At 37.2% G+C, this 19,473-nt stretch overlaps 1 protein-coding gene across 2 annotated transcripts in view; it reads right to left on the bottom strand.

Annotated features, from left to right (window-relative positions):
• Nucleotides 1-4,560: 4,560 nt before the first annotated feature.
• Nucleotides 4,561-19,473, bottom strand: part of CTTNBP2 (cortactin binding protein 2) — an 88,186-nt gene continuing 73,273 nt past the window's right edge. For both annotated transcript variants that reach the window (XM_075081129.1, XM_075081128.1), the window contains exons 17-23: nucleotides 18,197-18,375; nucleotides 14,440-14,645; nucleotides 14,037-14,222; nucleotides 12,181-12,241; nucleotides 11,141-11,273; nucleotides 9,237-9,338; nucleotides 4,561-6,151 (exon numbers count right to left, since the gene is read on the bottom strand). In XM_075081129.1, the coding sequence (XP_074937230.1) occupies nucleotides 5,906-6,151; nucleotides 9,237-9,338; nucleotides 11,141-11,273; nucleotides 12,181-12,241; nucleotides 14,037-14,222; nucleotides 14,440-14,645; nucleotides 18,197-18,375 (1,113 nt within the window). In that variant the 3' untranslated portion in view covers nucleotides 4,561-5,905. The remainder of the gene's footprint in view (nucleotides 6,152-9,236; nucleotides 9,339-11,140; nucleotides 11,274-12,180; nucleotides 12,242-14,036; nucleotides 14,223-14,439; nucleotides 14,646-18,196; nucleotides 18,376-19,473) is intronic.

Here is a 19,473-nt window from a genome sequence, read left to right on the forward strand (position 1 = left end):
AATTTTGGGATGTCGTTGTTAGCGAGAGTTAGGAGGTGGCAAGGTGGACTGAGCGGGCAAGGAGGCTTTTCAAGAAAGGAAAAGGTAAATACAAGAGAAGCACGTAGTAGAGGGGAGGTATGTGGAAGCTGCTGATACAAACACCCAGAAGGAGCGCATTGAAGGAAAAAATAAAATAGGTCAGTCAACTGACTGCCCCCCTGCCCTGTACACACGCTGCCTGACACTCATCGAAACAGCTTCTGCCATCAGTACCTGGCTACCACCACCGTACTCCCTGTCCCAAAGTGCCCAGGCAAGGTCCTGCAGAAATTGCTCGCTCTCTGCCCTCCGAGGGCGAGTGGGAAAGGGCTGGAGAAGAACGTGCTATTTCTTTCAGTCCAAAATTACTGCTTCAGCTCCTGTGGAGCTCAGGCTGGAACAGGAGGTAAGTCGGTACCAGCCTGCATAACGAGGAGGAGGGCAGCATCTGCTTCCCAACAAAGGGCGAGAAGAGCATGTTACCTTCTAGAATAAGCATTCTTGTACTTGCTGTCAGTGGGGTAACAGCTCCCAGGGCTGTTTGCCTGAAGCTGAGCTGGGAAGCGGCACATGCTGCTCATGGTGGAAAATGGAGCGCAAGGAGAGGGAGAATTAATTTAAAAAAAAAAAGAAAAAAAAAAGAAAAAAAATGGGGCTATAACCCAAGCACAGTGGAAGAAAAATAAAAACAATGACCTTCATAAACACACGATGAGTATTATTTGAGAGACTTTTTCTTTCCATGTGCTTTACTTTTCACACATTTGCTAAAACAGCTACATAAAAAAGCATACCCCTCCCAAAGCACTTGGTAATTAAAAACACATGCTTGTGCTATTAAAAGGGGTGGGTGGGGGTGTGTAATATACAGCCAAGGAGACGAGCATGCTGACTCTAGTGCTATACATGAAGATTTGATTTTACAGCCTGCCTGGAAGAAACAAAAAAAATTGAAAAGAGTGCAATTACCCTGCAAATGCTCTGTGCCTTTCCTTAAGCACAGAGAAGGGCAGCCGAAGTGCTCATACAGCACTAAGGTCAGGACAGGAACGACTAAGCAAGGTTAGCTTAAACAAACTTGAATGCTACACATTTAGCCATCTCCTTAAAGCTTGCATACAAACTAACTACACAAAGCAGCTTGATAACCACCTTTAGTGGGAACTGCTCAAGAGCTCACTGGGCTGAAACACACCTGCTGGGCCAAAAATAATTTTGCTTTCACAGTTGCTTAAGTGATGTTTTACCATAGTATTTTCGTCATGAAATATTTGTTTCCCAAGTCTGTTTTAAGTTCTGCCTCCATTTCCACAAGCCTCACATCCCTCAGCCTGCTGCACCAGTACCAGAACTGCTAAACACCTGCTTGCCTCCGCACCTCCTTAATTCTACCTTGTTCAAGCAACAGCTTTACGTTATTGCCCTGAAATGTGGCAGCTCTTGGCAAAGGTGCCTTTAAAAGCATTTCCTCACATTAGGATTAGTTCTGGCTTGGCATTAATTGTTGGAGGTCAGGTCAGAACTACATAATCTGTTGCATTTTATTTATTTTCTCTAAAGAGCATTCTGGCAATTTTTCCCCTCCTCTTTCTGATATAGATTTGGTATTTTAGCTCTACCATTACTTGCCTATGGTTTAATGGGGGGGGAGCACTTTAGACCTGTGTGTACACTTGTTCACTAATGGCTGATTAATTGCTGTCTAAAACCCTTCCAAATTAAGCACCGTGCAATGCAATATGGTAACACGTTTCCTTTACAATCCCTCATGGTCTCCAAAACCAATTTCCTTTTCCTAGTATAAACAATATTTTTACTAATATTATTCACCAGGACTTACTTCACTCTCAAAATACAACCCCTGTAAACGCACTTGGAAATTTTCAAGTGATGTTTAACTTTGTTGCCTGTTTTTTTCTTGTCTTTCTCAACAAGTTCCTCTCATTGTGATCAAAGTTTTAATGCGTGAATGGGTTTTTTTCTGTGGTCCTCTCCTCAAACCTTTTAAACATACTGTATAAAAATGAATTTCAGTCACTCATATGTTCAGGGCCATACAATTACGGCTCTGGTCTCTGTGACGAGCCTGTGAGTTTGGTGCCACCTCTGCAGCTGGAACGGACCTGCTGGTTACTTGTGCTCCGTTTTCTCCCACACCTGGCCTGTACTCCATGACATCGGGGACCGCATCCCAACGCCTTTGTGAGCTAATACTGGCCGAAGTGCAGTTGGACTACCACTGCACTGAGGAAATAGTTCTCCTCATCCAGACTTCCTTCTGTTTCTCTAAATCCTTGGAATTAAAAGTCATTTCTTTCCAGTATTTTAACTGTACGCAAAAGCAAGCTTTTGCCTTCTGAGTCTGCCTTTGCTACAGCCCAGCACAAACACACCTACACCTTGCACTGTCTCGACAGTCGCTTGACTTCAGGTTTCTGAAGAACAGCCCACTTTGTATTTCTAAAGTCTCTGAATTATGGTTTGAACATCACAAACATCACTTTAGCCAGAGTTAGCACCAAGAAAGTGGTCCCTCCGCCTTTCTCCAAATTGGCTCCTTCCACAAGCATCTCCCACCTGCAGGGGCTATTCTGCTTCTCCAGTTTTACTGGAAAGACAAAGGGTTTTGATTTATTTTGTAAGTCACTCAAGCTTTATTACGGGAAGAGACAAGCCTCAGAAATTCAGGCCCTCTGACTTTGTTCTTGTTGATGAATGTTGCTGTCTTTGTTGAATGATGGAGCATGTTTTTTCACACTTCATTTTGGAGCTCATGCTCAGCAACTACTTAACGGGAGCAAATATTGTCTGATGGACTCAGGCATTCTCTTAAGGAACATATTCCGTGTTCTTTGTCAGGAAATAAGAACCATAGGAGACATGCTGAAAGCTTTTGTTTTCAGGACTGACTTGAAGCGGAGAGGTGGAATGTTTAGGACTCACCAAGGTCATTGGTGGATGAGAATGATCTTTGATGTTCCTTTGGTTGAAGAGATTAAGCCTGTGTACAAGGAGTGTAGTGCAGTCAGGGGCTAAATTAAGTCTTCTCACTGACATAGTGGCCTGTGGAATAGATGCAACCATAGAATCTTCCCTGTACTTTCTGAGATGCTCCTCCACATAGACAGGGTACCTCTCTTTCCACTTACCTCACCTCTTTTAAAGATGTGGAAAGGGGTAATAGATGGGAGCAGAGTGCAGCATGGAGCAGCGTCCACCATAGCTAGCACACTTAAAATCTCCCTGCTTAAGACATGGGAAGCAATGACTAAAAAGGACTTTGCCCATTACTAACCCCAAATGAGAGCAGTTGATTCTACCAGCCATGTATGAAGAGTGCTGTTTGTAGCACCACAGGAAGAACCGGAAGATGCGGTGAAGCCCTGAACTTGTGCACAGAGCCTTGCCTTGCTTCTGCACAATCTATCACAATCCAAAGGATAAACCAACGGACAAGCCAGTATGTTCACACGCAAACTAGTTCATGGTTATGTGGTTTTCACTATTTGAGGGCAGGAACTGATATGGCCTAATAAGAGCTAAACAGTTACTACGTGAGAGAATATTCAGTTAGGAGATCTGCAAAATACCATGCGATTAAAGATGTGTGAAGATCACGACTTGTGTTGAACTGAGACAAACAAACAAAATGACAGCAGGTAGAAGTCAACCAGTTAAAAGATGCAGATGGAGAGAGATTAGGACAGGCTGAAAAGAAAGGATAATGAGGGCATTGAAAGGCAATGCCAAATTTAGCAGTAGAGACCTGACTTTCAAACCATGAACAGATGATCAAAGTGACTCTGTTTTCTGCAGGTTTTCACTCAAAGTACAGCACAGAAGACTTTTGATTCTCACAGACAATATACAATCTTAAAATATGTCTCAAAACATGCTTTAGGACACTGTGCCTAAGATCTTCCCACACAGAAACACACCGCTAACTCTTGATCTAAGTCAGGTCTGACATTTCCAAGGTGTATTTTCAATGTAGAACAAACCTACCTTAGAAGCACATCAGGATTTTTCTTCTTTTCTTATAGCTCTTTTAAAAAAAAAAAAAAATTGTTATTACAAATCCTGATGTTGTAACCTGTGTGATCAGTACAAGAAGTGTTCCGCTTTGTGTTCCTCCTCACCACAAAATCGGTGCCTGAGCGTCTCACACAAGCTGCCACACTGTGCTCACATCGCTTCAGCACGTGAGGGTTCCTAGTTGCTGAGACCCGTTGCTCTGGCCTACGGCGGTTCGCAGCTGGCTCTTTCTGCTAAGAAGCAACTGCAAAAGCAGTATCCGATTTTTCAGCACCAAAACTACTGTGGGGGGGGGGGGGAATCAATCTCTAGAGAAATCATCAGCATTTGGTTATGTGTTACTATCACACAAGAAACTGGAAGTTTTAATAAAATGGCGATTACCGAAAGACATGGTACTTTCTAAATATATTGTGCAGGAAATGATGACAGAAATAAGCTTCTAATATTCTATATCGATAGAGACAAAGCACAGATACAAGCTAAGAGACAGAAAGACAATATGTGGTACAAAAATTTTATTGACATGAGTTTGGGATGACTGTTTTACATATAAAGGTGAAGCATTCGGGAACAGTTAGGTAATCCTTTCCTCTTCCAGGCTTAATGTGAGACAACGCTACTTTGGCAATTACAGGTGTGACCACGTTACTGCCTGTAGCTCTCAAAACCATCTCCTGATAGCCCTTCAGAGGGCACCTAAGTCTGATCTCAGGAAAACTCTGCACTTCCCTCTGCAAAGGAGACGAGGTATCGAGGCAGCGAGCATTTCCACATTATTACAGTTCACAAGTATGTAACTGTAGCTGCCGTAAGGAGAGGCGGGGGAAATATTCCCTTCATAGAAACTCTCCCTCGTGGGAACTTGGTCTATCTCTGTAGTGGGGGGCAAAATGAAAAAGACTTAATTTTAACGGCAACTCAAGTATAATTTCACAGCAATTACACTTTAAATCCACAACAGAAATTGATAATTACATAGTAACTCACGGTGTCGCTACTACATTATCTGATAATACTGTAGTTAAGCTTGTGCTCAAATTTTTTTTTCAGTAAAATCTGTTTCTGTAAAACACTATTATTTCTCAGATACTTTTAAAACACTAATGAAGCATATAAAAGTTTTTACAGTATACAAGAAAAACTAAGTCAATAACTGGTCACATTTTCTTCAATTCTATCAAAGAATAAGAGTCTGAGAAAAATAACTTTTATTGCATTTTAATTTCTCAATCTCTTTCCTTTTTTAAAAGATAAAAGTTATAACGGAAATTCATGATGTTTTAGATGAAGAGAAGCTTGGGAGAAACAAAATCACAATTCAGCAGGCAGATGATGGGGAAATCAAAGTATTTAATATGGCTTGTAGCTGAAAGTAATTGATCTGCATTTCCAATCATTTTAGTTATTGCCACATTCCATTAATTTTTCATTAAGTGAAGATAAAAACATGTCTTTAAAATGCATGTACAATAGCTTTAAGCCATTGCTATACATATTGTGCAACTCATCTGAATGCAGTTTAACACATGAACGTAATAGAATATATTTATGTACAGTATATACACAAACAGAATCCTGTGGTAATACCCCTGAATATTATCATTTATATGAGTCATTTTCATAATAAAGGAAGAAAAAAAAATCTATAAAGGTGGCAAAACTGCCCATTTCTGAAGTTTAAATCAATATAATTTCCAGCTGATTCACATAGAAATAAAACTGTGGTCCTGTACAAACTTTACATTACAGGGAAACAGTTTATTTTTAAAAAATATGTACATATATGAGTACTTGGTTCTTTGCAATAGAGATTATATGAACACAGAAAATTGTATGGTAGGCAGGTTTATTTACTTGATTTTTCTATTTGTTCTTTTTTGTGCAAATTCCAAATCTCTCTTTTCGTGCTATTATCTGCCTCTATTTGCCTTGTATTACTGCTGCTGCTTTTTTTAGTATTCTGAGAAGGCTGGGTGACTTTACTTCTAGGAACAGGAAGAAAAGATTTAACTCTTGAAACACCCAAATCTGTCTTTGATCTACTGTTGCTGCTTTCCGCCGTTCGACTGCTGCTGAGAGGACGCATTCCATCCTACAAGTGGAAAAAAACATTTTCTGTATCAATAATTATTGCCGTTTGACCTGAAAAACAACCAACCAACCCTACCAGCCTCATGGAACCCTTGTTATTTACAAGTTTTTGCAATTTAATATGACAGCGTCTTACTACCTGGTGAACAACCTATGGCTCTTTTTTTGCTTCTTTGACTGAAAGGAAATATCATCAGCACCTTGGAGTACCAAAATAAGTCAGTGGGTTTTTTGCATTGTCATTGAAAAAAACTTAAGTCCTCAGAGGTCTCAATTTCAGAAGTACCAAAATAAAAAAATACATGTTCTTCCCTTCATTACTATGGAAAAATGACAGCTGCAGCCACAGCTAAAAGGGGAAAAAAAATGGCAATTTAGGTAACTATGAGCAGAAAATTCAGCTTTATGGCTTAAAGATATTTACTTTTTTGTACCATCAAGGTTACACATAATAAAAAAATAACCATGACAAAAATAATACTTCAAGAATGGTAGTTGAAATGCTAGTTACATTTTAATCTATAATCTTATAGATTATTTTCCTATAAATTATATTTTAGCATTTCAAACTGTGCTAAAAAGCTACATTCTTAAAAACTGGACAATATTAATCCTCTACCTGTAGTGCCAAAGTAGGTATGTTGTCACTTTTTGTTCCTTTATAGTCAAGGAGAAAGAGGGTTAGTTAAGCCATTTCATGATGGTCGCTAACATACATCTTTCATGCGAGATGCCCACCTTCCCACTGGCAGGAAAGGAGAATTAGGACCTTAACTGTTAGCATCAGCTGAATCCAGATCACCCTCTGGGAAGCAATATTGAAAAGTTCATTTTCACCATCAGCTACTGCTCATCACGTAAAGGTTGGTGGCGTGGAAAACAGTATTCATCACTATCTATTCCTTATTAATCCTTGATTCCATCAATTTGTTTGTATCCTGGATCAAAGATTTTGCATCTTTCATCAGTTTTCTCTTTCTCCTTCACATAGTTGAAAGCATTTTTTCTTCTAGCCGATTAAAAAAAGAATTAATTATGGGTATGTTGCCCTTTTTAAGTAATTCGTCTCATTACTGTTGATAAGATCTCCCCCGCTCATGCTTTTGTTACCTCACTGCTTTTGTTACCTACAGAATTCTATTTATCTTTGGAAAAGGATGCTTTTCTAACCTCAAATTATTTTTTCAGACACCCATTCTTGCAGCTGCAGAGGTTTATCATCGTTACAATTGCCTGTAGAAGTTTGACTTCTGCTTCTGAACTGAGACTGTGCTCTTCCAGATTTTTGATAAATTTGTTGCAGTAGTGATCAAACCCAGAAACAAAGCTTGTAATTCGGTTAGATTTCTTTCCCCTCTAGCAAAAGGTTGGGCGGTGTTTCCTTTTTTTTTGGCCAACATTTCCCCACAAAGAAATCAATTTTTTATTTTGTATGAAACTTTTTGACTAAGTTCTTTGAAAAACTCAAAGGTAGGTAAGCCTGTCTACCTCCAAAGTCAATACAGTTATGCCTTATATTGTTAGAACGGATTTTAAAGGAAAAAAATTCACTAGGAAAAATTTAAAGTAGGAACGAATAAGTCAGCTGACTTACCAAATTATTTAGGCATCACTACTATCTGATGCTCTGGTTTGGCATGTCTGAAATTAACGTACTTAGAGAAATATTCAGAAGCAGTATATCTAAATGTGGGTCTGCAATGTTAAAATTGTTTCTGTTCAACAGAGACTGTTCTCTGGATTTTCAGTAAAATTACAGAAAAAATTCTAACATTCTGAATACTTGGATACAACAAAATATGATGGCAAGGGTGGCGAGTCATCTCATTCAACCTAGCTTTTTCAATGCTTAGGTGTGCACGTTAAGCTATTTTCAGGGCTACTTCATTGTACCTGCAGAAAATAGACTGTCTCTAGAAAACAATTTCTCGCAGTCAGATAAAAGCTCCTGGATTGGACTCTAGAGGACCCCTATCAAGGGAACACGGAAGGCTTAGTGAGGGAACATAGACAACAGATTCTGGCTAAGGCTAATTGAGCTGTGTGCTCTGAAGCTCTCTTGGTGTTCAAAAACACATGGAACAAGAAAGAAAAGAGGATAAAAGTGATAGAGATAGAGATAGAGAAAGTGATAGAGATAGAGAAAGCATAATTTTTACTTAATTATCCATAGAATGAAAAGTAAGCAGGATATAATTTAATCTTCATATTTAGTAGGGAGGTTAGCACCCACAAACAGCAATTTCAATTTCTGAAAAGAAGAGGAAAAGATAGTGGGCCTATTATATCTTTCAGTAGTATTCAATTTGTCTTCCCACTCTGAAACTGCTATGAAGTTAGTAAAGCTTGTTTACATTTAGACTATCTTTTCCCAGAATCACCAAACTTACAACACAGGGTTACTTTTGATTTCTTGTAAACAATATGGCAAGACAACTGTATATTATTACAAATAGCTAGGAAGAAAAAAGAAACCCAATCCCTTCTTAAAAAAAGAAAATGCTATTCTTCACAAACTCTGCTAATATCACGTCATTTCAAAATTTCTACCACCGAGAGCTTTGACACCAGAGCAGCTCAGTTCTACTTGGATAATAACATTTAGGAAAACAGTGGTTTGAAATCATGTATATTTGGGTAACCGCTAAAATTAGAGGCACAAAAATAAACCACGAGACAGCAATTTTACATCAAGAATTTAAAACACTTTTGCACTTTTGCAAACTTACTGTATAATATTAATTGGAGGGAAAAATGAACCTGGGGCTTTTATTTCTCTCAATATCTGATGCAAATAACTTATAATGTCAAAGTAATGTTAACAATACTTGGCCTAGGGAGATGGCTTTATATAAACATGAAAACTGAAGTAAATACATCCATTGTTTAATAAATCTTTAGTTTCCATTAAGACACGTGAAAGAAACTTGGCATGGTGTGTCCAGCAAGTTTCCTAAGAATCATGACGGTTTATTCTTCTAATAAACAGGGGACAAAGTATAAACACTAATTCTTTGGATCCAATCAGGAATTCAGATTTTGGAGAAACTCAAGACACCTCCCCTATCCTACTATGCTTCACCTACCTTTTGTGCTGTTGTGTTAGTTGGGTTAGTACCACTTGCTGAAAATACAGGACTGTTCTGAGACTTATTGAACATCAATAGCTCATCCTTAGAATCTGCAATCTAAAAAAGATAAGAAAATGGTGATTTTTTTTTTAATTATTCACAGCAGAGATTATATTTCAATTTGCCAAATTTTGGAAGCTTGATTTTCTTTTCTTGTAGTTTCTGTGCAATGCAATGCATAAATATCCAAAGAACGATAAAAATATCTTTCCTTTTCTCTTGAGTGCATTTGTGGGAGATGGCAGATGAAGAGAGAGGTTTCACATTGGCTATTATCAGAGGAAGATTAAACATACATTTCCAGAGCAATACTACTCAGCGGAGCTTAAGGGCAGTTTCCCATTATATTTTATCCAGCTCCAGGAGCAACACAGAAAAGAATGATCCCTTTCCTCCTGCCATGTTTCCTCCCTACTGTTTTCTGTCAAGCCTTGTGACCATGCGATAGTAGATGGAGTCTGATCAGCCTTCTGCCCTCACTGAAAACTCAATCCCAACATGACAGAGGCAGCAGGAAGATATTTGAGTGAAAGAACAAATTAGGGAGTGGAAGTACTTATTTTGATGGCAGCCTGAAATTACATCACACAAAGAAAACATGCAACAGCACCCTTACTTCCGTAAGGCTCTATTAGGCAGCTAGGGAATTAACAACAGAAATTCCAGTCATGGATGGTTCCACCCACGGTGAGGAAACTGAACAAAAGACAGTGACATCTATCTCCTTCCTTACCGAACCCATATTTCCTTGAATTGTCAACAATGAGCAATTACATTTTACATGTTATTAAACACAATTTTAAGTTGGTTGCCATTTCTTTAAGCACATCCCATTCTTTCACAGATAGACATGGTAAATCCCTGCTAACTGACTAGTGATCAGCTTGCCAGCTTGGTGCGTGTGACTAATGCAAGTACTGTAAGTACTTAAAAAAAAAAAAAAATACCCAAAACAAAACACCATAATAAAGGGTTTAATTAAATAGGTTGAAATATCTTCCCAAACACAGTTGTTATTTTTTTTTTAATAAAAACTTGGTTGACTTCTAAGAATAAACAGAATACTTAATAAAGCAAAACTAATGGAACTGCCGTTCAGGGAGATCCTGGAGGATGTATTGCAGAGCCTAAGTGGACAATAGCCTAAGACTGACTCTATCTGTGTTTCAAAAGAGATGGATCGGCTGCTCCAGTATGAACACAGCCTGCTGTCACAGTCATCTACTTCAGCTGTGCTAGGAGGAAAGGAAGAAAAGAATAAATAGCTACAGCGACGGAGAGAGCTGGATGCTTTTGGTGTAGCACGAAAAGTGAGAGAGATCCACAGCTCTACTCTCCGCTCCAACAGGCCTCCCATAACCTGCCCAAACCCATTCCAGCACAGAACTTAGCCCCAAACCTAAGAGCCTTGCAAGCCTCCTTCACCCTCTTCTGCTACTGTTAAAGAAAAAGAATTAGGCCAATCCAGTGCAATGCATATTAGGAAAAACTTTCTATGTCTTTAAGAATACAAAACAGTTTCCCAGTGGAAAAAATAATAGCATGAAAGATAACATGGGGAACAATAATGCAGAGAAGGCTCTAGCATTTGTCTCTAGCATTTATGAACTTACAAATTTCAGCCTCCACTGCAAAAACCTTTACAAGAAAAAATACTGAAGGTGTAATGTAAAATAATGTACATTGAACCAGAACACTTACCCTCAAATGTATAATGTATTAGTTGATTTTGGCTTATTCCCAAATAATTTAATTTTCTTCAGTTCAAGCAGTGCTTGTAAATTACAAATTTATTTTAAACACGTAGCAAACAACTGCATATGGTAATGACATAAATTATTTAAAAACCTTGTGTTTACCTTGCTTATATCAGGCTCAGATTTGCTGGAACACATACTTTGAAGTTCCTGCACAAGATCTACTTCATCATCTGAACCAAGGGACAGCCTCTGCTCCAGGTTTAATGTTCTCAACTGATCCTTTTCTGAAGATCTGGTTAAAAAAAAAAACCCAAAAGCAAACCAAGAGAGCAATTAAAATTAAGCTACGATACAGAATTTAAAAATAAACATTATACACACCTGGAAAATAATAATTCCTTTCCAAAAGACCTTTATTACCACAGACAGAAAGAAAATAACATCTAGTTCAGTGGCAGCAATAGATGCTAATAGTTTTTATAGCATAATAGATCTTCTTTCTATTCAAATCATTCTCTACAATCTGAAATTCTTACAAAGGATTCTTCTGCCCACTACCTCCAAAGATTCTCCTCTTTTTAAGATGGAGCAATCTATTTTATTGCACTCTTCTTTTTGGACTTAATTCCAAACACTTAAAAAAGCTCCGACACACTGGAAGCATAAGTATTCTGTGCTCTCTGCGCCTGTGAATGTGGTGTAACCACGGTTTCAGATTGCAGTACAGTCTCAAATGCAGCTCCCCCTGGCTAAGTCGTACACTTTCTTAGAGAAACACTGTATCATTTAGACTGAAGTGCATGGACAATATAATTTTGAATTGCTATTCAGTAAGCTAAAAGAGCCAGAGGACTTTTTAAAATATAATGCCAAGTGAAAAAAGCATATGGTTGGCTTTTCATGGCAGAGTAAGTGTTACATAATATTCTTAAGTCATAGGCTACTCTGTTACATAAAAAGACATGTAGTGCTACATGGTTTGAATTACAGAAATGGATTCTAAAATTATATTGAAGTACATAAATTTTATTTTCTCTCAGAAATTAATACGAAAAAGGATTCCTTTTTTTCAGATGTAGAACCAAAACATTACCAAATACAAACTCTTCATCTATTCATTATAATGTGTTGGTTTACAACATAATTTTATCATCTTTATTGTTTGCTAAGTGTTACAAATACCAGCAGTTAAAACTTACTTTGTGGCGAGAGAAGCTCTTTTCTTACAGTTTGGTTGTGACATAGTCTTAGACTTTATACCTGCACGAAAGAGAGATTGACTTATTAGTGTGGTATTATATGTGTTGATTTCTTCATTCTAAAATCTGTGATAAACAGGGAAAATGTGATCCCATTTACTGGCTAATTATATCAATAGAGTCTGTTAAAGATCAGAATACATCGCTTGAAACTTCTCAGAGTAGCATTAGGGCCACATGGAACTGCTAAAATGGCAAATAAAGCATGAGTTGCCCAAGCTTTCCTGGAGGACAGAACATGAAGCTTCTGTGCAAGGCCCTTGAACCACCTTTACCAGTTCTCTCAAAGAGAAACCACTTGTCAACAGAAAAGATTTAAGTTTGCTTCATTTAAGTAAAATCAGACAACTTACACTTATTTGGAATCAAGAACAAGATTCAATTCTGATAGTCAGAAATGGAAGGCTACTCAAATTCACCATCCCATTTTTAACTTACATTGACAAATATTAACTGGACTCCAAGAACGCTCTCAGGAACAAGATACAGTATCAGCCATCCTACTTCAGGTTATGTTCATTTGATTTCTTAAATCCTCTTAACAGGATTTAAGTTCACAATTCAGAGAACTAGCAAGCAAAATCAGGACATTAGAGCCGCAGTTCAGCAAAAGCAGACTTCCTTCTGAACAAGAGCTGATGAAACGAAGAGCTCAGTTTAACATTACAAAGTACCAGATATCAAGTACTTCAGTCTTTTATATATGAGGTAATTGAGGCTAGAATCTTAGCAGCGTTTCTGAGGTGTGTGTGTGTGTAAGACTCTCTCTAAATCCCTTCATAACTCTTCTCTCTGAAGGAGTACCTATTTCTGAAAGCAAAAATATGTAATTTCATTTTGTCCTCTAGTAGTTTTCCTGTTCAGTATTGTACTTGGTTATGGTATTCCTAAGTTTTCCTTCTAGACAGATGTGTACTTTTGGATGAATGGTATGTTGCTTCTGCGCATACCCAGACATTACCCTTGTATAGCAAACTGCTTGTTAGATGGCTTATGATCTTGAGGTGAAAAGACATTTCAAAAGTGTCAGCTACTAATATAACTTTCACATTTATACACATGCATAGACCCAGTCATATAAAGCCTTCTTGGTCAAGCAGCATACTGAAAATGATGTGGAAACTTCTTAAACACTCTTCAGTATCTGTGACTACATGGGACTTTTTACATTTATTTTTAGCAATTAAAGTGAAAATAAAAAAAAAATCTTCAATTTAAAACCAAAGATCTCTTCCTTCCACTACAAGGCTTCCGGATTTTTCTACTCAGTTTGTTTAATAAGATTGGACAAGGGATGCATGGTCTGAGGATGCATGTATTCATTTATTTTTACTTGCATTCAGACAACAGAAATTATTGTAGTGAAGCTATAAAGTACATGTAAAAAAAAAACCCAAAAGTAGATACACTGTAAAATTGGTGCAGAACTAAGGAGTACCAATCAACTAATGAAGCTTTCTCTCGTCCAGTATTGAGGAAGAGAATGATAGAGCATCATTCCATGCAATATGAGATAGAACCACTGCTCAGTCTTCCACCCTCTGAGCCAAAGCCTACCTCATTATCAGACAACAGGAAGGGCATTAGAACACGCAAACAAACAAAAAGTATAATTAGGATACCTTACAGTCACAAAGAAATAATTTTTTTGGGAAAAAGTAAACAATTTTTACTGGTAAACATAAACATGAGTGTAATTTGAGAATTTTTAATTCATGATGTAGAAGAAAAGTTAGATTCATATCTATGCAGCTTAAATCCCCACACCTTCTTTCATAGAAAATAGAAAGCTTTACCTTCAGTATTTGTCTCTTGCTTATTCCATGACTGCGACGATAAATGGCCTGACTTTTTGCGAGGACTTGTGCTCACTTTTCTCCAAGAAGCATTCTCACCTCTTTTCTTACTACAATTTTTGTAGTTTGAAACCACAGATAAAGGAAAACTTCCTCCCTTAAAATCTGCTATATAATTATCTAGCTCTGAAACGAAAGTAGAACAACGTTAAGAAGAATTGAATGTTGCAATTTGACGACCTTATACAACTACTTAGTTAAGTGACTGTAAATGCTTTTAACCACTCACCTCCCATCATAACTACAGTTATGTTTTGTGTAAGTTTTTAAAAAAGGAACCAAATGCTAAAAGGCCCACTTCGGCAGTGTACAACTACTTGCTTTTCAGACTGCTCATTGTTACCTGTTCTGGGTAGAGGACAGCCATGCAAAACAGCTTTATTTAGCAAGATACTGAGAGCAGCTTTAACAACAGCCTGTTGACCTTGGCTAGGATTTTTTTTTGCTATTGTTTGTCCTGGTACAGATGGTCTTTTCACAGAGGCTCTGGAGAGTATTGCTTCTTGCACTCTGGGAGCTATCACAGCATTCCATAACTTGGACATCCACCTGTAGGCACACAAACAATCCCTTAACTTCAGAGACAATTAACAAACTCAAGATTTTATACTTTGGGTAATATATTAGATTTTGCATTTTCAGGAAGCACATATATTTTGGACTTCCTATTGTACCCCATTTCAGAGAGGAACCCTTTTTTTTTAAGGTAGGGTTTGTCTGTTTGCTTTGTATTAAATTATTTGACCTAACTTTCTTCAGGTTGCTTTGGCAAACTGTTTACCATGTAATGCTTTTTTCTCCTTTAGATAAGGTTGATAAAACATCCTTTTCATTTTAAAGCTTAAAGAAAGACTGTCCCAGAAAGATGTGTGCTCATGTATATACAGAAAAATCCCCTTTCACCTTTGCCAGTGCATGAAGAAGTTTCCATGCTTGCAGGTGTTCATTCATAGCCTATTTGTTGCCAGGGTGGGAAAAAGGAGGTATTCAGTTATGTTTGCACCCTTTCCAGTATTCTTCCATTTCCAAACTTGTCCGGCTTACAAGATCTTTCTATTCATACAGCTGCCTTGCTCTCACTCTCCTTTTGTTTATTTGATCTATGGTGAACTGTGTTTCCAGGATGCCGTGGATATTCCAGATTGTCTGGTTTAGAGACTGGGTCTGATTACAAAAATTTGATTCAAAGGGACATGGTTCTTGTGGAACTTTTGCTTTTCTGAGAGAGAAATCTTATGTTGTTTCAGCACAGAAGTGAAAAATTTGTATTAGGAGATAAATAAATGTTATTTGTTACAGCTTATAGTTCTCAAGGGATAAAGGCTAGGAGTTTCAGGCTTAAGGCTCAGCTCACATCTATAACAGACACTGAGACAATCTTTTTAAAATCAAATCCAACTCTTTTTTTTCCTTATATCCTCTTCCAGGAGGAAGGTGGTAAGATTGAGAGTCAGAGGGTTTCTATTAAAGGCCTACAGGAAATGACAAGTTACAATGCTGTGTTTCAGCTTTGCAGAAATCCATTCAGAAAAAATGAAGGCTAAAATGTCTGTTTGACTTCGATGAACCATTTTGTTGGATATGTTGATACATAGAAGCCATCTTATTATCCAAAAGATTATGATTTTTTTTTGTTGGTTAAAAAAAAATGCAGTTTTTTTCTTTTCTAGCTTTTTAAAGTTAGAATGCATGAATCATTTGATAGATGTATTTTTGGTTAGTTACAAAGCATAAGTTGAGTTTTTATGATATATAACCATGCTACAAAGTGCTGGTAGAAGCTTGATTAAAAGTCACATTACTTAGAAAAATAATTAATACAGTTGACAAAATAAGATGTAAAATGCATATTGGAAATGCTCCTTGAAGCTTCCTTAGTATGATGTTGTAGATACCGTTCCATATACACACAGTCTGCTTCTGTTAGCTGAGTTAAGCTACCAAAATAAACATTGCTTTCATTTTAGTGATAAAAAACTCTATCTCTTGATTTCTGCCTATGTAAGCTTTTGACATTTTGTAATATTGCTAGTATAAATGGTCAGAAATGAACACTGCAAAGATAAAATTAGTTAAGGCCATTTTAATCTAACAGTTAACAGTCCAGTCAACGGGCTGTACAATGCCATCCTCTCTTGGTAAAATTCCAACCTGGTGCTTAAATTCAGTCCTACATTTGCTTTTCATTTGTCCTTATCTTGATCAAGTCCCCAGTTCTTTGATATATCTGATAATTCGGAAATGTATAGCACTCCCCCGCCCGTGAAATAGAGCTGTAAAGCAAAACTCTTTACTGTTGGATCATCTTTAACTCCCCAGAACAAAAACAAGAAAAAAATGTATCTAATATTTTCATTTATTTGTTCTACTCTACGAAACGTGTGAAGCTACAAGAAACAGCACACAGCAGGACACAATTCCCTGTTATGCCTTCTCTCTCCCCAGCTGCCTGCTTCTTCCACTTGCCTCGTGCTAACACCTAGCCAGGAACAAACCTACTGTCTTAATGAATTGAACTGACTCAGTGCAGCTTTAACAAATGCAGAAAGCAGCAGAACAGCACAGCGGAGAGGAGGGGCAAGAGGACAGGAGTAGTTAATTAGACTAAAATAACAGCAACCAGTGAGCTGCTAATTAAACCTATTTATTGATAGTTATATGACTACACTCTTAGCCATCATGCTGCTAAACTAAAAGCATCCAGTAAGTGCTCACTGAGGCTGTGTTTTTTAATTGTTTGTTAGTGGACAAAAACTCCATTAAAATGAGGAGTCAGATATCGTATCACTACAGTAAAAGACATTTTGGGGTTGTGCTCAAAATAAACATTTTGAATCCTGTCAAAGTTACACTTAGGGAAAATACAAACCCAGAAATGCATAATTAAGGTATCTAGAGAATAATTTTTCTGTCCTCTACTAATGCCACTGCAATAAATAAAAGATTAAGACATTTTGGAGGATATGATTCAAGAGGGAGACAGGAGATAGATGCATGGTATACTTTATTCTTTTTTTATTTCACAGCACCCATAAAATTTCTAGTCAGTGCTACATTCACATTTAAACTTTGATAATTACTCTGGATATTAGATAATCTGTCCTTTAGAAAAAAAAGGAAAATGAACAAGCAAAATGTATCAAGATATGCAGACAGAACAAAAGATGAGAAAGCCACTGTACACACCAAGCAAAGGACCCAGGAAGAAGGGTCAGCAGAAACTAGTACAAGAGAAAAAAATCAAAGAGGGAACAGAGTGGCAATTCAGAAGAATGCTATGAAGCAGGGTGAGAAAAGTAATGTTTCATCTCCAAAAACCAACGTTATTATTTGAATTCTCAATAAGTTTGAATCTTAATAGGGGCTCATTACCTTTCTAATATAGCCAAGCAATATATTAGCATGCAATTAATATATTTCAAAATTCTGTAAGTATTTCTTGTATCATTTGCTAGCATTTGCAGAGAAGTTGGAATCTAAACAGATGTTCATGCAATTGTAGGCAAGAAAAGACAAAATTTTCATTATTCTTTTATGTTACTGGACATCTAACCATGTGTGTAGCTAAAAGGTATATATTTGCCTTATTTACTAAGCTAATACATCTGTGGAATTGTATGTATGTTTAAAAATTATACCAGATACTTAAAAGAGTGAGAAATCATTCTCAAAATTTCTCTCATATACAACTTCAAAAGGAAACTTTTACCAACTTTTCAAGCTCAGAAGTCTTGAATCTTATTTTGGCCTGTTCACTAATGAACAGCTCTCTTTACAATGCTGTCTTGAAATGAAGAACAAAACCTTTAAAGGGTTGAGCAATATTAGCCATTCCAGTACAAGTAATATTTTGCAACCTCTGTGTCAGAAAATATCTGAAAGATCACAACAAGACTTTTGACCAGTGTTAGACACCCAGTTCCCATTGTGTCATTCAGAATTGCTCTTCTAGTAATTAAATCTCAAACAAAAATTTAAAATTTTCAGTAACTTTTCAAGGTTGCTGAGTCAGATGGGTTTTGGAAGAAATATAACTGTGACATTTGTCATAAGTATCTAGCTGGTACTGAACAGTGTCAAATAGGAAACAGAAATCTTACTTCACTGTCGCTTGGCCATGCCCTGGCACCACAGGACAAGAGAAGAAATGTTTTGGCCCCATAAGTGCTTCAGGCGCTCCTAGACGTGATAAGCAAGAGTTCAGCTGGTGCCAAACAGCAAGAATCCAGTCTATGATCTTGCACACAGGATCACATGGAGGAGGTACTTTGCCTCTGAACTGCAGAGAGAAAAGATGTTTGACATAATACCTCTGCTGCAAACACTTTCCTTGAAACCTGAAGAAGGTTTAGTTTGCTGTTTTTTTTTTTTTGTTTGGTTTTTTTTTTTTAAATGGATTATATTGAAGTCTTGCTGTATTAAATTATTTCCCCAACTACACTTTAAAAGATATTTCCTTATCAATAAATTGACATGCCTTTACTTTCTTGTGGGAAACTGAGACACAAATTTGGCAGCAGTGCTTTCCCTATGCTGTTTAAGGTTAGGATTACAAGAGATACCTACCATATCCTAAGCTATGTATATCATATAAATAAGGCAGGTAACAGAACATACAATCACACTGAACAGAAATGTCTGATCCAGGCATGTTCTCAGTGGATTTCTGTATTGATTTTAGATTTAGTAACAATGGAGGAAAGATGCCTTCCTCTAAGACCTACGTTTTTTAGTATGCCTTGTTAAAGGCAAATTATTTGGTGCCAGAAAAATCTTCTATTTCATCTGACTCCAAATTACAGTCTTCATCATCCTAATCCTAGGATTATCCTCTGGAACAGTCTGAATTAAAGGGAGCATTAAAAGATGCAATAGGGATAGTATTTGCCAGCACTGAAGCCAGAGCTTCTTGACACAGTCTACAGGTGAACAATATAAAGGTAATATAGAAAAAAATTTAAACTTCCCATATATCCTAATAGTCCAAAATAAGGGGAAAAGAGCTTTTCATCTGAAAACATGAATATTAAGGCACAAACAAGGTATCAGAATACAGAGCAAGGATCTTTGAAATATTCTCTTGTTCAAACAGAAAGTGTGTTTTTACTTTCTTTTTGATTTTTAAAACAGATTAATCTTTCTTCTAATTTTAGCTTTGGAATGCACTATTTTAAGCCCCGCACCAACTGGCATTTGAGTTTGCATAAGCACATCTATATATTAAAAAAAAAAAAAGTACTAGCACACTGGGCATTTTTATTCATTATTTAATTAGGGAAGATACAGGAAGACACACATCTTTTTTCTCCAGATAGCTACGATCTGCATCTATGCTTCAGAGGAAACAAATTCAATGAGATTACTCCCCAAATTCTGT

Source organism: Phalacrocorax aristotelis, chromosome 1, assembly GCF_949628215.1.
Source record: "Phalacrocorax aristotelis chromosome 1, bGulAri2.1, whole genome shotgun sequence".
Classification (NCBI taxonomy): domain Eukaryota; kingdom Metazoa; phylum Chordata; class Aves; order Suliformes; family Phalacrocoracidae; genus Phalacrocorax; species Phalacrocorax aristotelis.